At 64.5% G+C, this 16,953-nt stretch overlaps 3 protein-coding genes across 3 annotated transcripts; 1 reads left to right on the forward strand and 2 right to left on the reverse strand.

The window, feature by feature from the left end:
* Positions 1-3,058: 3,058 nt before the first annotated feature.
* Positions 3,059-4,303, reverse strand: PFL1_05973 (uncharacterized protein; the record flags this gene model as incomplete). The annotated part of the gene is made up of 1 exon (XM_007883512.1): positions 3,059-4,303. The coding sequence occupies one exon, from the start codon at positions 4,301-4,303 to the stop codon at positions 3,059-3,061; it is 1,245 nt and encodes a 414-aa protein (XP_007881703.1).
* Positions 4,304-5,203: 900 nt separating this feature from the next.
* PFL1_05974 (uncharacterized protein) lies at positions 5,204-9,103 on the reverse strand (the record flags this gene model as incomplete). Its single annotated transcript, XM_007883513.1, has 1 exon — positions 5,204-9,103. The coding sequence occupies one exon, from the start codon at positions 9,101-9,103 to the stop codon at positions 5,204-5,206; it is 3,900 nt and encodes a 1,299-aa protein (XP_007881704.1).
* Positions 9,104-13,745: 4,642 nt separating this feature from the next.
* PFL1_05975 (uncharacterized protein) lies at positions 13,746-16,936 on the forward strand (the record flags this gene model as incomplete). The annotated part of the gene is made up of 3 exons (XM_007883514.1): positions 13,746-13,979; positions 14,118-16,814; positions 16,841-16,936. 3 exons carry the CDS (start codon positions 13,746-13,748, stop codon positions 16,934-16,936), a joined length of 3,027 nt encoding a protein of 1,008 aa, XP_007881705.1.
* Positions 16,937-16,953: the final 17 nt, after the last annotated feature.

Raw genomic sequence — 16,953 nt, forward strand, 5'->3', positions numbered from 1 at the left:
GGAAACTTCCTGAACTTCTTCTGAACTCCCTAGCTCCGCAACCGCTGGACCAATCGCAATTCCGAAAGGTGCTGCACGCTTCCTGAACTTCCTTCTACAGCCTCAGTACAAGAGAGGAGGCATTTTCCAAACTTTGTCAACTTTTTTTTCTTCCCCAAGAGAATCTGAGTCCAGACTTTGACGGCCAATATCTCCCCCGCCGTAGAACGTGGTTCTACCAAATTTTCAGCAAAGGTACCTACCAACCCTATCTACCAGCCCATGTAAAAACATCAGGGCGAATTTTGCTTCACGGCACAGAACCCCTTGTAACCCTAACCCTAACCCTAACCCTAATTCCCAACTTTTTGGCGTTCGACCCCAAAAGCGGTCACTTTTGCGGAGCGTCTACCGGAAAATTGGCAGTCTAAACTGAGTAGGGCTACTATTCAAAAGTTGTTCAGAAATGACTTTTGAACAACTTTCATTATGCAGCCCTACTTGGTTTATTTCTCAAGACACCTTGTAACCCTAACTTTGAGCACCTCCCCAGCCACTTCTCACTTGACAACCCATCCCCAAACTTCACACACATGCTCTGCAGAGCGTCCAAAACAACTTTCATTAAGGCACCAAGAAGATCCGGGGTGGTCAAAATCTGGACCTGGTAAGGGTCCCCCCTTTGCTCTGGGGCTAAAAATGCAAATTCTACTTTTTCTCCGCAACCAACGGATGGATCTTTCCCATCTTCTAGGGGCCTTCCACACTCATAAAAGTACACAACTTTCAATAAGGGACCAAGTCGAAATTCCCAACTTTTTGGCGTTCGACCCCAAAAGCAGATGTTTTTGCGGAGCGTCTACCGGGAAATTGGCAGTCTAAACTGAGTAGGGCTACTATTCAAAAGTTGTTCAGAAATGACTTTTGAACAACTTTCAATAAGCAGCCCTACCATGTTTTTCCCACAGAACACCTTGTAACCCGACGACAAGTGGGACTGCTTCGCCGAGGACAAAGTTGGCTGGAATGCGGTGTGGTCGGCGGCTGAAGTTGGTGACCAGGACTGCTGACGTGTCGACATCGACTAGCGCGGCGGCGGTCGCGAAGAGGGTGCGGGCTGGCCAATGCGACCACAGAGCGCTGTTCATGGTGTACGAGACGCCAGGCTTGCAACCATGTGTAACGCGCACCCAAGAATGGCTCTCTGGCGGCAGTATCTTCACTTCGCAGGCCCGGACGGTCTTTGCCGTTTGCGCCGCCGTGTGTCGGACTCCTTTGGTGCCGAAGACCGGGAACGTGCCTTTGTCGGTCGAGGCCACGCCGCGTGCGGAGTCGATGACGATGCCCAGGGACTTGATGACATCGATGCCGAAGCAGATGCCCGGTGCGAAGCCACGGGCCACGTGGAAGTCGGCTGAGGATGCTATCTCGACAGCCTCCTGGCCGGCGTTGGCAGCGATGCTGAAGGGCAGCGTCACGTGTCCGAGGGTCGTATCCGACCCAATGCCGTTGATCGGGACACAAGGGCCTGTCGGTGATGCGCCGAGACGAGTCGCAAGGTCCGCGTCGACGATGCCGATGGTCGAGCATGAATCAAGCAGAGCGAGGCGCTCTTGATCGTCGTCGCCGATGCGAGCGTAGAGGGCTGTAGGCAAGAGGTCGTGGAACGCAGTGCCCATGCCTGTGGCCGGGTGGGGGGCCCTGTCGATGCGGCGTCTGCCCTCGCGCCGCGGCCAGCTGAAAGGGAGGAGGTTTGTTGCGCGCGTTGTATCTGAGATCAGGACGCATGCTTCTTCCTCTGAGGTGGACGGCGATCCAGGAACGTTGTCGCCAGGCCGGTGATCAGTGTCGGTGCTAGAGGGGTTGCGGTCGGACGCGTCAGAGGCCGAGGCGTCCGCATTGTTGCCGACAGCTGACGCTAGGGATGGGATGTGGACTTCGTCGTGCGCGGGAGAGGGAAGGAGGGAGTGATGGTGTTCTCCGGCTTGGGCGTCGACGCCAGCGTCAACAGCGGTAGGCGGAGCGGGAACGGGACACGAGGCCGGAAATTGCGGATGCGATGCGACTGCGGAGGCGGGCGATGCTGGAATGGGAGGAACGGCGAGGGCTGATGCGACTTGGGATGCGGAGGAGTTGTTGGCTTGTTCCGGGGCTGGAGCTTCATCTGGAGTTTGCTCGGCTTGGTTCGGGATCGTGGGATCGGACGCTCGTAGTGTAGAGGGAAGTGCGAACGCAGGAAGATGGGGATGGTGCGACGTGGAGACTCTTAGGGCCTGCTGTGCGTCCAGCGCTTTCGGCTGGCTCGTCGAGTCACCAAAGGATGGGGGCTTTTCCGTCGGAGGATTGGGAGCAGAAGGAGGAACCGGGTCATCTTCGCCTGTGTGGGCGATGCAGGCGATCGCGACCCTGTGGTCGGCGTTTCCCGCTGGCCTGATTGCTGAAGCCTGTAGTTTTACGGCGTTGCGGCCGTCAGGCCCCCCGTCGTCGATGGAGCGGATGCGGTTGAGGGGCGGCTGCCCGACCCACTTCCGCCGCCGTGCCGGTTACTCGAGGCGGCTGGCGACGCAAACGAGTGAGGAGTGTCGGTTGAGAGGTCGACCCAGTCAGGCTTGTAGAACGAGTAGCCTTTGTAGGAGTCCGGGCGGTAGACGGGGTATCCGTAAGCCGTCCACGTGCTGGAGTCCGCCAGAGCGTGCGCCTTGGCCTTCACGAGGAGGTGATCGTGTTCGAAGTCAAAGTGCTCCTCGCCGCATCGACTGCACGGCTTCTTCAGCACGATCTCTCATCCGTCGGAAGGCACGCGGTAGGTCCGGACCCTCCTGCCGTCCTTCAGCCTGTAGTTGACGTTAGCCGGTGTGTAGTCGGCGCCGAGAGGGCCGCGTCGGACAGGCGGCTCGGTCGACTGGCGGCTCTTGACGGGCATGTCCATTGGAGGTAGGGACGATGCCAGAGTTGAGGCCGACGGCGGGAGTGGCAGTCCTGTTGCCGAGAGCTGCAGGACGGGGAACAACGAGCCAGCAAAGGACACGGTAGGCAAGGCCGCGGTCGGGCCTCGGCGACCAGGGCAAATGAAGCGCGCCTAAGAGTTGCGCCAGGGGATCTCGTACATGAGGCACTCTTCCAGTAGCCTCTCTGGCTCCGGGTTCCTGGCCAGCGTCGTTCGGATGAGCGTTTTGAAGGAGTCCGGAAGGCCCGCGCAGATGTCGGAGCACAAGGAGGAGTTGTTGCGGTCCGGGTAGGCTGCGCGGAGGAGGGAGTACTTGTCCCAGAAGTAGTTGGACGAGTCTTCCACGGCTAAATCCCAAACACGAGCATCGGCCACCAGTCGCGCTCGGTCGAGGTTGCCGGCGAAGGTCTTCTCGAGCGACTCGCAGAACTTGTCCCAGCTGCGCAGGAGCTTGCGGCGACGTTCGGGACGGAGAGCGTTGTACCACTTGGCGGCGGAGTGGCGGAGGCAGAGAGGAAGTACCTTGAGCAAGGCGAGCTTGTACTCGTAGGAGCATTCGCTGTCCAGCAGAGCCTCGACCCGGTTGCACCAGAACTCGAGTGAGACGCCGCCGGTAACCGTCTGCCCATTGAAGACGCCGATGTTGTCGGGCTTGATGTTGAAGCGCTTGCCGTTGGTGTCAGACTCTTGGTCTCGCTCGCGACGACGGTCGGTGCAGGTGTCCTGGTTGCGCTCACGACGGAGGTTGTCCTCAGGTGAGGGCCTGTATGCTGTGTCGCGCCCGTCCAGGCGGCCCGGCACGGTCTCGCGCTGACGATGGGAGACGGATTCCCAGTCCATCGTGTCAAGACGCTGCGATCGACCGCCTACGCCAGCGGCGTTGTTCGTCGCGCTAGCCGGTGGCGTGGCCGCGGCTGTCGCGCCCATCGCACTGGAGGCTGGGGCGGGGCTGGCGGTCGATCTGGGAACAGAGCCGACTGTTGCGGCCATGGCGTCGGCCTCATCCTGCGAGAAGCCTTGGTTGCGGAATGCTGCGACAACCGCAGCTCGAGCAGCCTCCTGAGCGGCGCGGCGTCGGGCTGCCTCGTCTGCAGAGGGACGTTGCGCGCGCATCTCGTTGGCTAGGTCATCGAGGCGCCTGTTGAGGGGTTTGAGCTGATTAGCGAGCGCCGTTTTGAAAGCGTCGACGAGACTCTGCGTGTAGGGCCTGGCCGGACTGCGCGGCTCGTCGGTGCCGACGTTGCCGCTCGATGAACCTGGTTGTGAGGCCGAGACCTGGATGCTGGGCAGCGAGGATCTGTCGGCGGAGGCCGCCGGAGCAGCAGCCGGCGGTGCATTGAGGCCGGGATGGGACAACGACGCAGCCGGATCAGCCATGTTGGGCGAGCGGGAGACGTAGATGGGAGCGGGAAGGCTGGACAACGATGAGAGGAGGGCGCGCGACAGGGGCAGGCGATTGAATGCGGGTGTTGCGGTAGTGTAGAAGCCGGGATTGCAGAAGGGCGTTGATGACGAGGAGCCCGTGACGGGTGTGAGCGTACGACGGCGGCGGTTAGGTAGGGGCGTCTGGGAAGGGGGGTGGTCTCTGGGGGATTGACGGGGATTGCGAACCATAGAGGGGCGGGGAGGAACTGAGCTCGCTCGCTGTATCTGCTATCTTCGGGCGTGGGTTCGAATCCCACTCTTGTCACCATGTGCTGCCAGCGCAGAGAACAGAAGAGGAGATCGATGGCGTGAGGAAGGAGGAGGCGGGAGGCCGCGCGGCCTAAGGGCCAGGCCAGGGCTCGGGACTCGGAAGAGCCCGGCCAGCCGCGCGACAGCCCACAGGCAGCGACCTACTCTTCGCCAAGGCGCAGACAAGGCTCGCCCGACCCATACGCTCCAAGGCCTGCCAGCACACGCACGCACGCACACGCATGCACGCACACACGCACAATCTAGCTGCTCAGACGGTCCAGACAGGCGGGGTGGTGAGGAAAAGGAGGGCACCGCTGCGAGACAAGGCGCCAGGCGGTCAGCGGAGACGGGGCCGTCGATGCGCCGAGTGCCGAGCGGCGCAGCGAAGGCTAGGGGAAGACCCAAAGGAGGGCCGACGAGGACAGGGCCGACGAGCGAGCGTCACGGCGCCGAGACCGAATCTCGAGGCGCTCGTGACGAGCCGTCGGCCGACCGGGGGTCGACGAGAGGAAAGCAAAAGGTGACAGCGGGGGAAGGAAATGAAGACCGGGCCGAGAGGAGAGGTACGACGGACGATCTAGTCTACGCTCAGCCTCGGCGCTAGATGCCGGCAAAGCCCGACGAGACGAGGGGCAGGTACTGGCACTCGGAGACGTCGCCGCCGGCGACCGTGTTGGTGACCTTGCCCGAGGTGAGCGTCTTGATGGCCTGGTCGACGTCCTTGCCGAGGAAGACCTTGGCGGGGGCGTCGCCCTTGAAGTTGCACACGATCGGGTAGAAGCCGACGCTCTGCGTGTTGAAGGCGAGGAAGACGCCGTCGGTGCTGGGGCTGTCGTCGACGTTGATGGGCACGAGCGAGACGAGGTCCGACGACTTGATCATCTTGTCCGTCGGGCTGAGGCGGAAGCGCGACACGCCGTAGGCGTCCATGAGCGCCGGGAAGTACGAGAGGATGTACTGGTCGGCGTTGTAGGTGATGATGTTGTCGTACGAGGCAAAGATGAGGCCGCCGTCGTCGGACGAGGCCGACTGCACGTTGACCGAGCCGTCCTCGCCCGACTCGAGCACGTACTTGCCCGAGGCGTCCTTGATCTGGACGTAGACGACGCCGTCGCCCGAGTCGAGAGGCGTGCCGTTCTCGAGCGCCGTGATGGACTGCGCCGTGTCGGCCTCGAGGTCCTTGTACGTGTCGGCGTCGAGCTGGTCGCCGTCAAAGTCGACGTCCTTGGCGTTCCACTCGTTGTCGTCGTCGCCAGCGGTGCCCAAAACCTTAGCCGCCTCGTCGGCGCGAGTGGTGAAGCGGCGGCGGACCACGACGCGGGCGCGTCGCTCCTGGACCATCGAGCGGCGGCGACGACCTGCGGGCGCATCGCCAGAGTCCGGAGCATCGCCGGTGTCGGTGCTGCCATCAGCGTGGCCATCGCTGCTACCGCCGCTGCCGCTGCCCGCGTCGCTGGAGCCGTCGGCCGGGTCGCTGCCGTCGCTGCCGGATGAAGAGCCGCCGCCCTCGCTGCCGCTGTCGCTGCCGCCAGACGAAGATCCGTCTCCGCCGCTGCCAGTGTCGGGTTGCGTCGAGCCGCCAGTGGAGCCGGTCTCGCCGCCAGTGGAGCCGGTCTCGCCCGAATCGTCGGTAGAGCCGCCGTCGGAGCCGCCAGGGGTGCCGCCGGACTCGCCGTCGCTGCCAGTCTCGGCGCCGGAGCCCGTGCCGGAGCCCGTGCCAGAACCGCTGTCGGAGCCGGTGGAGCCCGTGCCCGAGCCCGAGCCGGATCCCTCGCCGTCCTTGGGCGGCGTGGCCGGCGAGGAGCCGTCGCCGAGCTTCTTGATGATGACGCAGTCGCCCTTGAGCGGGGGCGCGTCGGCGGCGGGCCACTTGAAGAGCGAGTACTCGGGCAGGTCGAACACCTTGAAGGAGACCTCCTCGGTGGCGACAATGGCCCAGTCGATGCCGCCGTTGCAGCCCTCGTTGGAGTCCTTTGTCGAGTCGTAGGCAAACTTGGCCTTAACGCCGACCGAGGCCTCGCTGGTGATGGCGAGCGTCTTGTCAAAGCCGATGGGCTTGACCTTGACGCCAAAGGCGACCGAGACGGGGAAGCCGAGCGCGGTCGAGACCTCGATCTCGCCCTTGGCCTCGAACTTGGACGTAAACTTGGGCGTGAAGCCACGCTGGTACGACTTGCTCTTGTCCAGGAAGTCGACGTTGGCCTCAAACTTCTCCATGCCAAACGAGCCGCCCATGAGCAGGCTGCCCTGGGCCTCGAGGCCAAAGTTGAATTTGGCGTCAAGGCTGAGGGCGGGGCCGATGAGGACAATGTCGCGGATCGCGATGCCGCCGAGCGGGTAGGTGATGAGGTTCTTGGTCTTTGTGTCCTTGTAGCTGAACTCGGCCTCGAGTCCGAGCTGCAGCGTGGCCAGCAGGCCGCCGTCGAGCGAGATCTGGCCGCTCTTGATGCCCTTGTCGGCGAGGCTGAAGGTGACGGTGCCGATAAAGTGGGCGCTGCCCTTGACGCCGCAGTCGACGCAGTAGAGGTCGAGCGAGGCCGAGCCCTTGTCGCCGTTGACGGCCTTGGACGTGCTGTAGATCGAGTACTGCTCGCCCCAGTTCTTGCTCGTCTTGTAGCCCTTCTTGGGGGGCGCGATCTCGAGGCTGAGCGTCTTGTCAATCTTGACCGGGTTCTTGTCCAGCACGTGGTCGACCACCAGGCCGATGGGCGTCTTGGACACGACCTGCAGCGCGACGCCCGCGCCGGCCTTGTACAGCGAGACGGTGCCCTTGACGAGGCCCTTGGCGGCCGCCTTCACTAGCTTGAGCGGGTTCATGAAGCGGCGCTCGAGGCGACCCGCGGCACGCGAGCGGCGGTGGATCATGCGCACTCCGTGGCCACGCTGCAGGCCGGAGCCGTGGTTGCGGCGGCGCATCGCCGGTCCGACGGAGCGGGTGGCCAGATTGCCAGCGGCAGGGTACTCGTCGCCATCGGCGTCGTAGTCGGCCTCGTTGAAGTCGCCGAGACCGGGGGCAAAGTCGCGGAGCTCGTCGCTAAACGACTGGTCGTCGTCGAGGTTAAAGAAGCCAAGCGCCTGGTCGATCTCAATGTCAAAGTCGGGACCGCAGGCGGCGGCGGGGAAGCCGTCGACGGTGCTCGAGGCGGGGGCAGCGCAAGAGTAGACGGCGTTGGCCGGAGGCTTAGTGGGCCCGCCGGGACCAGAGGGCGTCGTGCCGGAGCCAGGAGTCGAGCCCGAGCCAGGCGTGGTGCCAGAGCCGGGGGTGGTGCCGGAGCCAGGGGTGGTACCAGAGCCGGGCGTCGAGCCAGAGCCAGGTGTCGTGCCGGAGCCAGGCGTCGAGCCAGAGCCAGGAGTGGTGCCGGAGCCAGGCGTCGAGCTAGAGCCAGGAGTGGTGCCGGAGCCAGGGGTCGTGCCAGAACCAGGGAGGGTGCCAGTGCCGGGGGTAGAGCCACCGGAGCCGCTGCCGGGCGTGGTGCCAAAGTCGACCTTCATGTCGGTGGCGACGTCGTCGATGGCGGCGAGGATGACCTTGACGTCGACGTCCATCTCCTTGTCGTCCCAGGCGAAGCGGTCGGCGGTGGGCTCGACGAGCCAAACGGTGCGCTCGTCGGGCGAGTCGGCCTTGCCGCACGAGTCGGTGTGCGAGACGAGGAGCAGGCGGCCCTTGACGTCGGACCAGCTCTTTTTGGCGCGGGCGTAGGCGTTCCAATCGGCGAACGGCACCTCGAGCACCGTCGAACCGCCCTTGCCGTCGCCCGACTTGCACTTGGCGTCGCCGATGCGCGACGAGTGGGTCAGGACGACGGCGGGCATGCTAAAGTTGGCGTGGAGCGCCGCAAACAGCTGCGAGGTCGACGCGTCAAACACGCCCGAGTCGGTGTAGAAGAGGTAGGCGCTGCCGATGGGGTCGATGCTGGCGAGCGACTTGGCATCGCCCTTCCACGGCATCGAGGGCTGCAGCTCCGGCGGCGTCTGGCCGTCCGGGTTGTGCGGGATGGCGCAGCGCTTCTTGGCGAGGTCGCACAGGCCCGAGCGGCAATTGGAGTTCTTGTAGCACGACGCGCCAAACGCCTTCTTGGCCGTGCAGTACGACTGGTCGCCGCTGCGCTGGCAGTTGCCCGTCAGGCACATGGCCGACGACGTGCACTTGGAGCCGCGGTGCAGGTTCCACGACTGGCAGGTGGCGGAGCGCGCGTCGCAGCTTCCCGACACGCAGCTGCGCCAGCCGGCGCACTTCTGGCCATCGGACTTCTTGGGCTTGCACGTGCGGCTCGACGTCGAGCAGTAGTGGTTGCGCCCGCAGTCGGCGTAGCTCTTGCACCTCTTTGCGGCGGCGCGGGCGTGGAGCTCGTGCGGGAGGGGAAAGTCGGGGACGAGGGGCTCGGGGACGGGGCGGACGACGATCGAGTCGAGGTGGTCCTGGAAGGTGTAGGCGTGGGTGTGGCTCGCGAGCGCCAGCAAGGTGGCCGCCACGGCGGTGAGCGAGGCGCTAAGCCTCATTGTGTCGATCTGCCGTGTCTGGAGAGGAGGTCCGCGTCTAGTCAAGCAACGGGCAGCCTCCTGGCGATGTCGAAACAGGGGTCGAGGCGAACAGTTCGAGCGAAGCAAAAGAGAGTGTGAGTGGTCGAGGGATCAGAGAGCGTAGGCGGTATCGGGAAAAGAGAGTGTCGGTTGATGCAGAGCTCGAGACCAGAGATGGGCCCTGACGCAAGAGGCGCCGGAGAAGAAGGGTCGACGGGAAAGGGAAGGAGGCGGCGGGGAGGGGAAGGGGAAAGAGAGAGGAGGAGGGGTGCGGGACGGCGATGAGGGGATACGACTGACGAGGCATGGTGCTCACCCGTGATGATGCTTTATACCTCGACGCTGTTCGCCTCGAGGCGGGCAAGCCGACGTCGCTGCCATCGGCCACCTTGGCTGCGATGGAGCCCCGGGGCGGCTCAGCGCCTGCCCTCGCGCGACGATGATCATGATCGACATGGTGTTTCAGTGGCCTGGTGGCTGATCAGCGGGCTGAAGTGGTCGGTTGCTCGTGTCGTCGAAGCCGGTGCAAAGGCAGAGAGGCTGCGGGCGAGGAGGATTTGCGCGGGCTGGAGGACACACAGGCCGAGACCCTCTGCGGCATCAATTGATACGTCGAGCAGCGCCTGGATCCTGTCCTGCCCTACCCGCTCTTGCAGACAGAGCCGGAGAGGCGGAGGGTGCGCAGGTCATCGTCTAGCGGGGAAAACGACACGCCTTTTGCGGCCCGCCTTGACGAGTGCCGTTGGGCTGGGATCGTTGCCATGGAACATGCGGATCTGAGGGTGAAGCCTGTCTGGATTCGCGACCCGATCCTCCGCCGTTCCGTCGGTGCGAGTGTCGAGGAGTGCGTAGGCTGCGGATGCGAGGGGTTGTCGGGTTGACGACTTGACGAGGCCGAGGCGACCCGGTCCAATTCTCTGGGCGCCGGTTTCATGATGGCCGCGAGGCGTTGGCAGCCTATAGTGGTAGCGGCTGGACGAGCCGCGGGGCGAGGGCAATGTCGAGAGGCGATCCGACGGAAGCGGGCGGGCGGCTGCGTTGCGCTGGGTTCTTTTCCCGCTTCATGGAAGGCGGCTTCGGCGGCGGCGTCGGCGACAGCGACGGCGTGACAGAAGGCTTCCTGGGGAGGTCTGTCCGGTCGGGGTCCAGGGTAGGGTTCGAGATCGTACGCCGAAGCAGTGGAAGCAGGAACGCCGTCGAGGCGGGTCGGTGGTGGCTGCCTCGCGGCTGGTGATGGAGGAGAGAGAGAGAGAAGAGGGAGCTGGCGAATGGCAGCTCCTATTTTGGGATCGCGGTGGTGCTGGCTGCGCATGCGTGCTGCTTGCTTGCGTGCTTGCTTGCTTGCTTGCTTGCTTGCTTGCTTGCTTGCTTGCTTGCTTGCTTGCTTGCTTGCCTGCCTGCTTGCTCGCCTGCCTGCGCCTGCCTGACTAGCTGCTCGCGCTCTCCGACAGGTCGGCCCCGCCCAGCCGAGCCAGCAGGCTGGCGGCCGGGCGGCTTCGGTGGGCGAAGGCCTTTGCTTGCTTTGCCTGCTTGCCTGCTCCTGCTTCCATCTGCAGGCGCGGGAAGCGGAGGCGGGCGGCCAGGCAGGCAGCGCGTGGCGCCTCCCGCCGGCTGCAGCCACCTCCCCGCTGTTGCTCTCGTCGCTCCGCAAAGCAACCGGGACTCTGCTCGCAGCGCTGTCTGCTCGTCGGCCGCTCTTCACCGTTCGCCTGGTCGACGGTCTGAAAGAATGCACATTGACCGCAGTCGATTGCTGCAAAGCGCTCAGACCTAGACGTTCCGGCCACAGAGCTGTCCTTTCGATGTCAAGGCCAGCCGATCCAGTCCGATGGCTCAAACTGAGCCGGGCTCATACCAGTAGTTTGGTATAGCCAAGACTACTATCTCTTCCAAGCGACCGAGGTCTCGGCATTGCGGCTTCGCTGCGGGTAAGTGCCCTTTGAACCGGGAGTGATTGGACGACATCGACAGCAGAGCAGGGTCGCGGGCAGATGCACGGCCAGGCCAGTCGGTGAACGGTGGAACGGCCAAGGCGGCGGGCCCAGACGCTTCTCTCGAGTTGCAACGTGGCGCCGACGAGCGTCGAGATCGCATGAGGGCAGGCGTGGTGGAAAAGGTACGGCGAGGCAACGCGGCAGGACAGAGACCGATCCCGACGGCCGGGAAGCGAGCAGATCAATGGCGGTGCAGACGCAGGCCGTCCTGCACCCATCGTCGAGAGCCTCGTCGGTCTCGTCAAGCACCAAGGTCAGCCGGCATCCAAGACCGTCTTCTCGACTCGCTGGGCTCGCCACACGTGCAAGGGGCTGCGATGAGCCGGCTGGAAGCCACCAACAGAGGCTCGACTTGCACTCGACGAGCGAGACCCAACACCAGGGCCGGCGCAGAGGGAGGAGTCTGTCGTCGAACGGCCCCTCGTCAGGCCGGGGAACGGATCGTCCCGGCCCTCGGCGCAGCAATGGGCGGAGTGGTAGGGATGCGCGTCGAAAGGGGACCCGATCTGCTGCGGGCGTGGGAGAAGAGCCAGCCAAAGGGAGGCGGAGGCACCTTCGAGTAGGACAAGGGGGGAAGTCGGAGGTTGGGCGGGGCTCACGACAAGGGAGGCGCAGTCGGAATCGCTCCCTTTGCCTTCCGACGGGCGGCTCGGCGTACAAGATCCGGCCTCGTACGCCAGTAGTCAGCCCCGTCGTCCCTGGCTCAGTCGATGGCACTCTTCCGTGTGCTTGACAGCGAGCCGAGGACGACTTGTTGATCACGATAAACCGCTTCGAGCGTCGGTGCTGTTCGCTTCCTCTGGACTTCAGATCACGACAACGGCCGTCAGTTGCTCGCGCGAGAGAGAAAGGTCCCAAGGGGCCGCGAGTCGTCGCAGGGCGTGAGTTGCTCTCACGTCGAGACATGGACCTGTCCTGCTACAATGGGACGTACAGGGCGTTGCGAGGTTCGGCCAGGATCAGCAATCGGGTCGACTCGAACAGGAAAGGCCCTCGTGCCAGGCCCTCGTCGAGGCAGGCTTGTGGATGGCCACCCTCGGACGACGAGCAGCCTCTTTCATTGCAATTCAAGAGGCTCGAAGGGAGGCGCCGAATAGGGAGGCGACAGCAGACATGAACGGGTACTCGAGGCCTTACGCGTGTGTAGTCCTACAGGAAGCTGGGCGAAAGGCGGGACAGCGAGAAGTGCACGCGTCCCTCAGGCGAGATCCTGCTGCCTGCGTCGAGGTCGTGCTGCGGGTGAGACTACGCTTCACCGACACAGCGCTGTGCATGCGTGGCGGAGACCAGGACGGCCGACGAGCAAGAGACGGCCGCGGTCGTCGATGGCAGAAGTCGACGGAGAGAAAGAAGCAGGGAGAGATATGGCGGAGGGAGGGAGGCCCGACGAGGATGCTGCGACAAGGGCGCGTCATTTTGGCACCATTTCGGAGGTCGTTTTTTATGACGGAAGGCCCGGCGCAGACTGACCTTCCAAACCGCCTTGCCGGGTCATGTCGAGGGACCTTGTGACGGCGAGGTCGCCAACAGAGAGGCTGCCAGACGAGCAAGAGCATCGACCTTGGCTGTCGAGAGGTGCTTCGCTGGCTAGGCAGTGAGGTGGTAGGAGCCCAGGACGAGGCACGCACGGCCGTTGCCCATGGCTCGAGGACGATCGTGGAAGCCATGTCGCTGGTCAAGGGGCGCCCTGAAAACAGAGAGCGGCGACAAGGAGGAAGCGATCGTGAACGAGGGGCAGCTAGAGAGCATCTCGAGGACCGGACTCGGCGTGGCAGCGGCTGCCATGCAGAAGCAGCGAGCTGAGAGCCGCCGAGGTTGGCGGAACGACCCCGATGCGGCTGAATCGGCATTTGGAAGCGTTGCCCGATTTTCAATCTCTTCGGCGCCGGCGGGCGGGCGGACGGGCTGGCAGGGATGCTGGCAGGCGGGCCAGCCTCCACCTCAGGGGCCTGGCAGGCGTTGGGCTGGCAGACGACGGGGGCGAGGCGAGGCTGTGCTCAGCGCGAGGGCAGGGCAGGGCAGGGCAGCGCAGGGCAGGCCCGGGTTGCGGGCGGAGGGTCCGGGGGCGGGCGATAGCGCTGCCAGATCGGCCTGGCCTGCCTTCCCCCTTGTCGGTGGGGGGCGGGCCGTGCTGTCCGTGCGTGCTCGGGGCTCGGTGCAGGTTGGCCCGCCGCCTCTCAGTCGACCGACCTTCTGGCGAGAACCCTTTCTGGGCTCGACTCCAGTCGTCGATCCGGCAAGGCCTCGCTCCACGCCTCGCTCCACACCTCGTTCGACCGATCGACACCACCGGCTCCTCCTCTTTCGCTCCTCCATCCGCTCCACCTCCCTCTCGTCTTTCGTCTATCCACCCAACACCTCGTCTTCGCTCAACGACCATCTCTCCTTCCGCCGACTAACCTGCCCCTCCCCGGCCGATTGCCTCGCAGCCCCCTCTCCCCGCCGATAACGACCCTCGGCCCGCGGCGCAATCGTACCGGATCGGCCCACGCTTCTCCTGACCTGGGACCTCGGCATCCAAACAGGACTTCGACTGGGACCATCTTGCGCAACCCTCTTCCTCGCCACATCTCCGCCGCTCCGGATCCATCACTCGAGCCGGCCTAGCGCCCGCCCACACACCCGCCATGGCCATCTCAAAACGGGCCGGCGCCAAAAAGGGCGCCGCAAAGTCGGCCCCTCCCCCCTCGAAATCCAATGCCGGCGCATCCTCGTCAAAGGGCGGCGTCGCAAAGGCAGACTGGAGGGAAGGCTTCAAAAAGCCACAGGCGGGCGTCTCGGACATGACGCTACTCTCCAAGGTATCCAACGAGGAGATCAACTCGAACCTCCAGAAGCGCTTCGAGAATGCCGAAATCTACGTACGTAGGGGGTCTCCTCGCCCGCAACCTCGCCGCCACCCTGACATCGTGTCTTGCAGGTGTCTCCCCAGCTGACCGGCTGACCTCTGCGACCGCCTCGTCCCTGCCTGTCCGCATCGCATCCCTCCCCACCTACAGACCTACATCGGCAACGTCCTCATCTCGGTCAACCCGTTCCGCGACCTGGGCATCTACACCGACGACGTCCTCCAGTCCTACCGCGGCAAGAACCGCCTCGAGATGACGCCCCACGTCTACGCCATCGCAGAGGGCGCCTACTACAACATGGCCGCCTACAAGGAGAACCAGTGCGTCATCATCTCGGGCGAGTCGGGCGCAGGAAAGACCGAGGCGGCCAAGCGCATCATGCAGTACATTGCCGCCGTCAGCGGCGACGGCGGCGGCGCGGGCAGCGGCGGCATCCAGGGCATCAAGGACATGGTGCTCGCCACCAACCCGCTCCTCGAGAGCTTCGGGTGCGCAAAGACGCTGCGCAACAACAACTCGTCGCGCCACGGCAAGTACCTCGAGATCATGTTCAACCCGCAGGGCGAGCCCGTCGGCGCCAGCATCACAAACTACCTCCTCGAAAAGAACCGCGTCGTCCAGCAGATCCGCGACGAGCGCAACTTCCACGTCTTCTACCAGTTTACAAAGGCCGCCTCGGACGCCCACCGCGACGCCTACGGCATCCAGGGGCCCGAGGCCTACGCCTACACGGCCAACAGCGGCTGCCTCGAGGTGCCCGGCATCGACGACGCCGCCGACTACCGCGACACGCTGGCCGCCATGCACACCATCGGCCTCTCGGCCGCCGAGCAGGACAACATCTTCCGCATGATTGCCGCCATCCTGTGGATCGGCAACGTCCAGTACGTCGAAGACGCCGAGGGCAACGCCCAGATCGCCGACGCCGCCGTGCCCGACTTTGTCGCCTACCTCCTCGAGGTCGACGCCGGCAACGTGACAAAGGCCCTCACCCAGCGCATCATGGAGACCCAACGCGGCGGGCGGCGCGGCTCGGTGTACGAGGTGCCCCTCAACCCGGCCCAGGCAGCCGCCTCGCGCGACGCCCTCGCCAAGGCCATCTACAACAACATGTTTGACTGGATCGTCGAGCGCATCAACCAGTCGATGCGCCCCGCCGCCAACGCCGGCGCCGCCAACGTCATCGGCGTGCTCGACATCTACGGCTTCGAGATCTTTGACAACAACTCGTTCGAGCAGCTCTGCATCAACTACGTCAACGAGAAGCTGCAGCAGATCTTTATCGAGCTGACGCTCAAAAAGGAGCAGGAGGAGTACGCCAGCGAGCAGATCCAGTGGACGCCGATCAAGTACTTCAACAACAAGATCGTCTGCGACCTCATCGAGGAGCGCCGCCCGCCCGGCATCTTTTCGGCGCTCAACGACGCCTGCGCCACCGCCCACGCCGACCCGACGGCCGCCGACAACTCGTTCATCCAGCGCACGGGCATGCTGGCGTCGAACCCGCACTTTGAGTCGCGCGGCACCAAGTTCCTCGTGCGCCACTACGCCGGCGACGTCATGTACAACGTCCAGGGCATGACGGACAAGAACAAGGACGCGCTGCTCAAGGACATCCTCGACCTCGTCGACTCGTCGGCCAACGGCTACCTCCAGAAGCTCTTCCCGGACCGGCCCGACCCCAACAGCAAGAAGCGGCCCCCGACCGCCGGCGACCGCATCAAGGCGAGCGCCAACGCCCTCGTCGACAACCTGATGAAGGCGCAGCCCTCGTACATCCGCACCATCAAGCCCAACCAGAACAAGAGCCCGACCGAGTACGACGTCCAGGCCATCCTCCACCAGATTAAGTACCTCGGCCTGCAAGAGAATATCCGCGTCCGCCGCGCCGGTTTCGCCTACCGCAACACGTTCGAGAAGATGGTGGAGCGCTTCTACCTCCTCTCGCCCGCCACGTCGTACGCCGGAGAGTACATCTGGCAGGGCGACGCCAAGTCCGGGTGCGAGCGCATCCTCACCGACACGGGCATCGCCCGCGACGAGTGGCAGATGGGCGTCACCAAGGCCTTCATCAAGAATCCGGAGACGCTGTTCGCGCTCGAGACGATGCGCGACCGCTACTGGCACAACATGGCGATGCGCATCCAGCGCGCCTACCGCAACTACCTGCGCTACAAGGAGGAGTGCGCGCGCCGCATCCAGCGCATGTGGCGCAACAACAAGGAGGGGCTGGCCTACGTCCAGCTGCGCGACTACGGCCACCAGGTGCTGGCGGGACGCAAGGAGCGCCGCCGCTTCAGCCTGCTTGGCATGCGCCGCTTCATGGGCGACTACCTCGACGTGGGCGGCAAGGGCGGCGGCGCCGAGGGTCAGATGCTGCGCCAGGCCGCGGGGCTCTCGGCGGGCGAGGATGTGGCGTTTAGCGCGCGTATCCAGCTCCTCGTGTCGCGCCTGGGCCGCTCGAGCAAGCCGAGCCCGCGCTTCCTGGTCCTCACCGACAAGGCCGTCTACCTGCTCGTCACGCAGCTCGTCAATAACCAGGCCCAGACGACGTGCGAGCGGCGCATCAACCTGTCGGCCATCACGGCCGTCGGCCTGTCGAACCTGCGCGACGACTGGGTCGTGCTCAACGTCGGCGGCGCCAGCGTCGACCCGGACCCCGTCTTCCACTGCGCGTTCAAGACGGAGCTCGTCGTCCACCTCCTCCAGCGCACCAGCGGCGGCGTCAACGTCAACGTGGCGCCGACGCTCGAGTACGCCAAGAAGAAGGACAAGAAGGCGCAGATCACCTTCAAGAAGGACGAGACGATCCGGCGCGACGACGTCTACAAGAGCTCGACCGTCTCGGTGCCGACGGGCGAGCCGGCCAACAGCCAGTCGAAGCCCGCTCCGAAAAAGAAGCCCGGCCTCGTCCGACCCATCACGTCTGGCAAGCTGCTCAAGGCCGGCGGTCCGTCGAACCCCAATAGCCGCGCCAAGCCCCGTA

Source organism: Pseudozyma flocculosa (genome assembly GCF_000417875.1).
Source record: "Pseudozyma flocculosa PF-1 unplaced genomic scaffold scaffold00023, whole genome shotgun sequence".
NCBI lineage: Eukaryota > Fungi > Basidiomycota > Ustilaginomycetes > Ustilaginales > Ustilaginaceae > Pseudozyma > Pseudozyma flocculosa.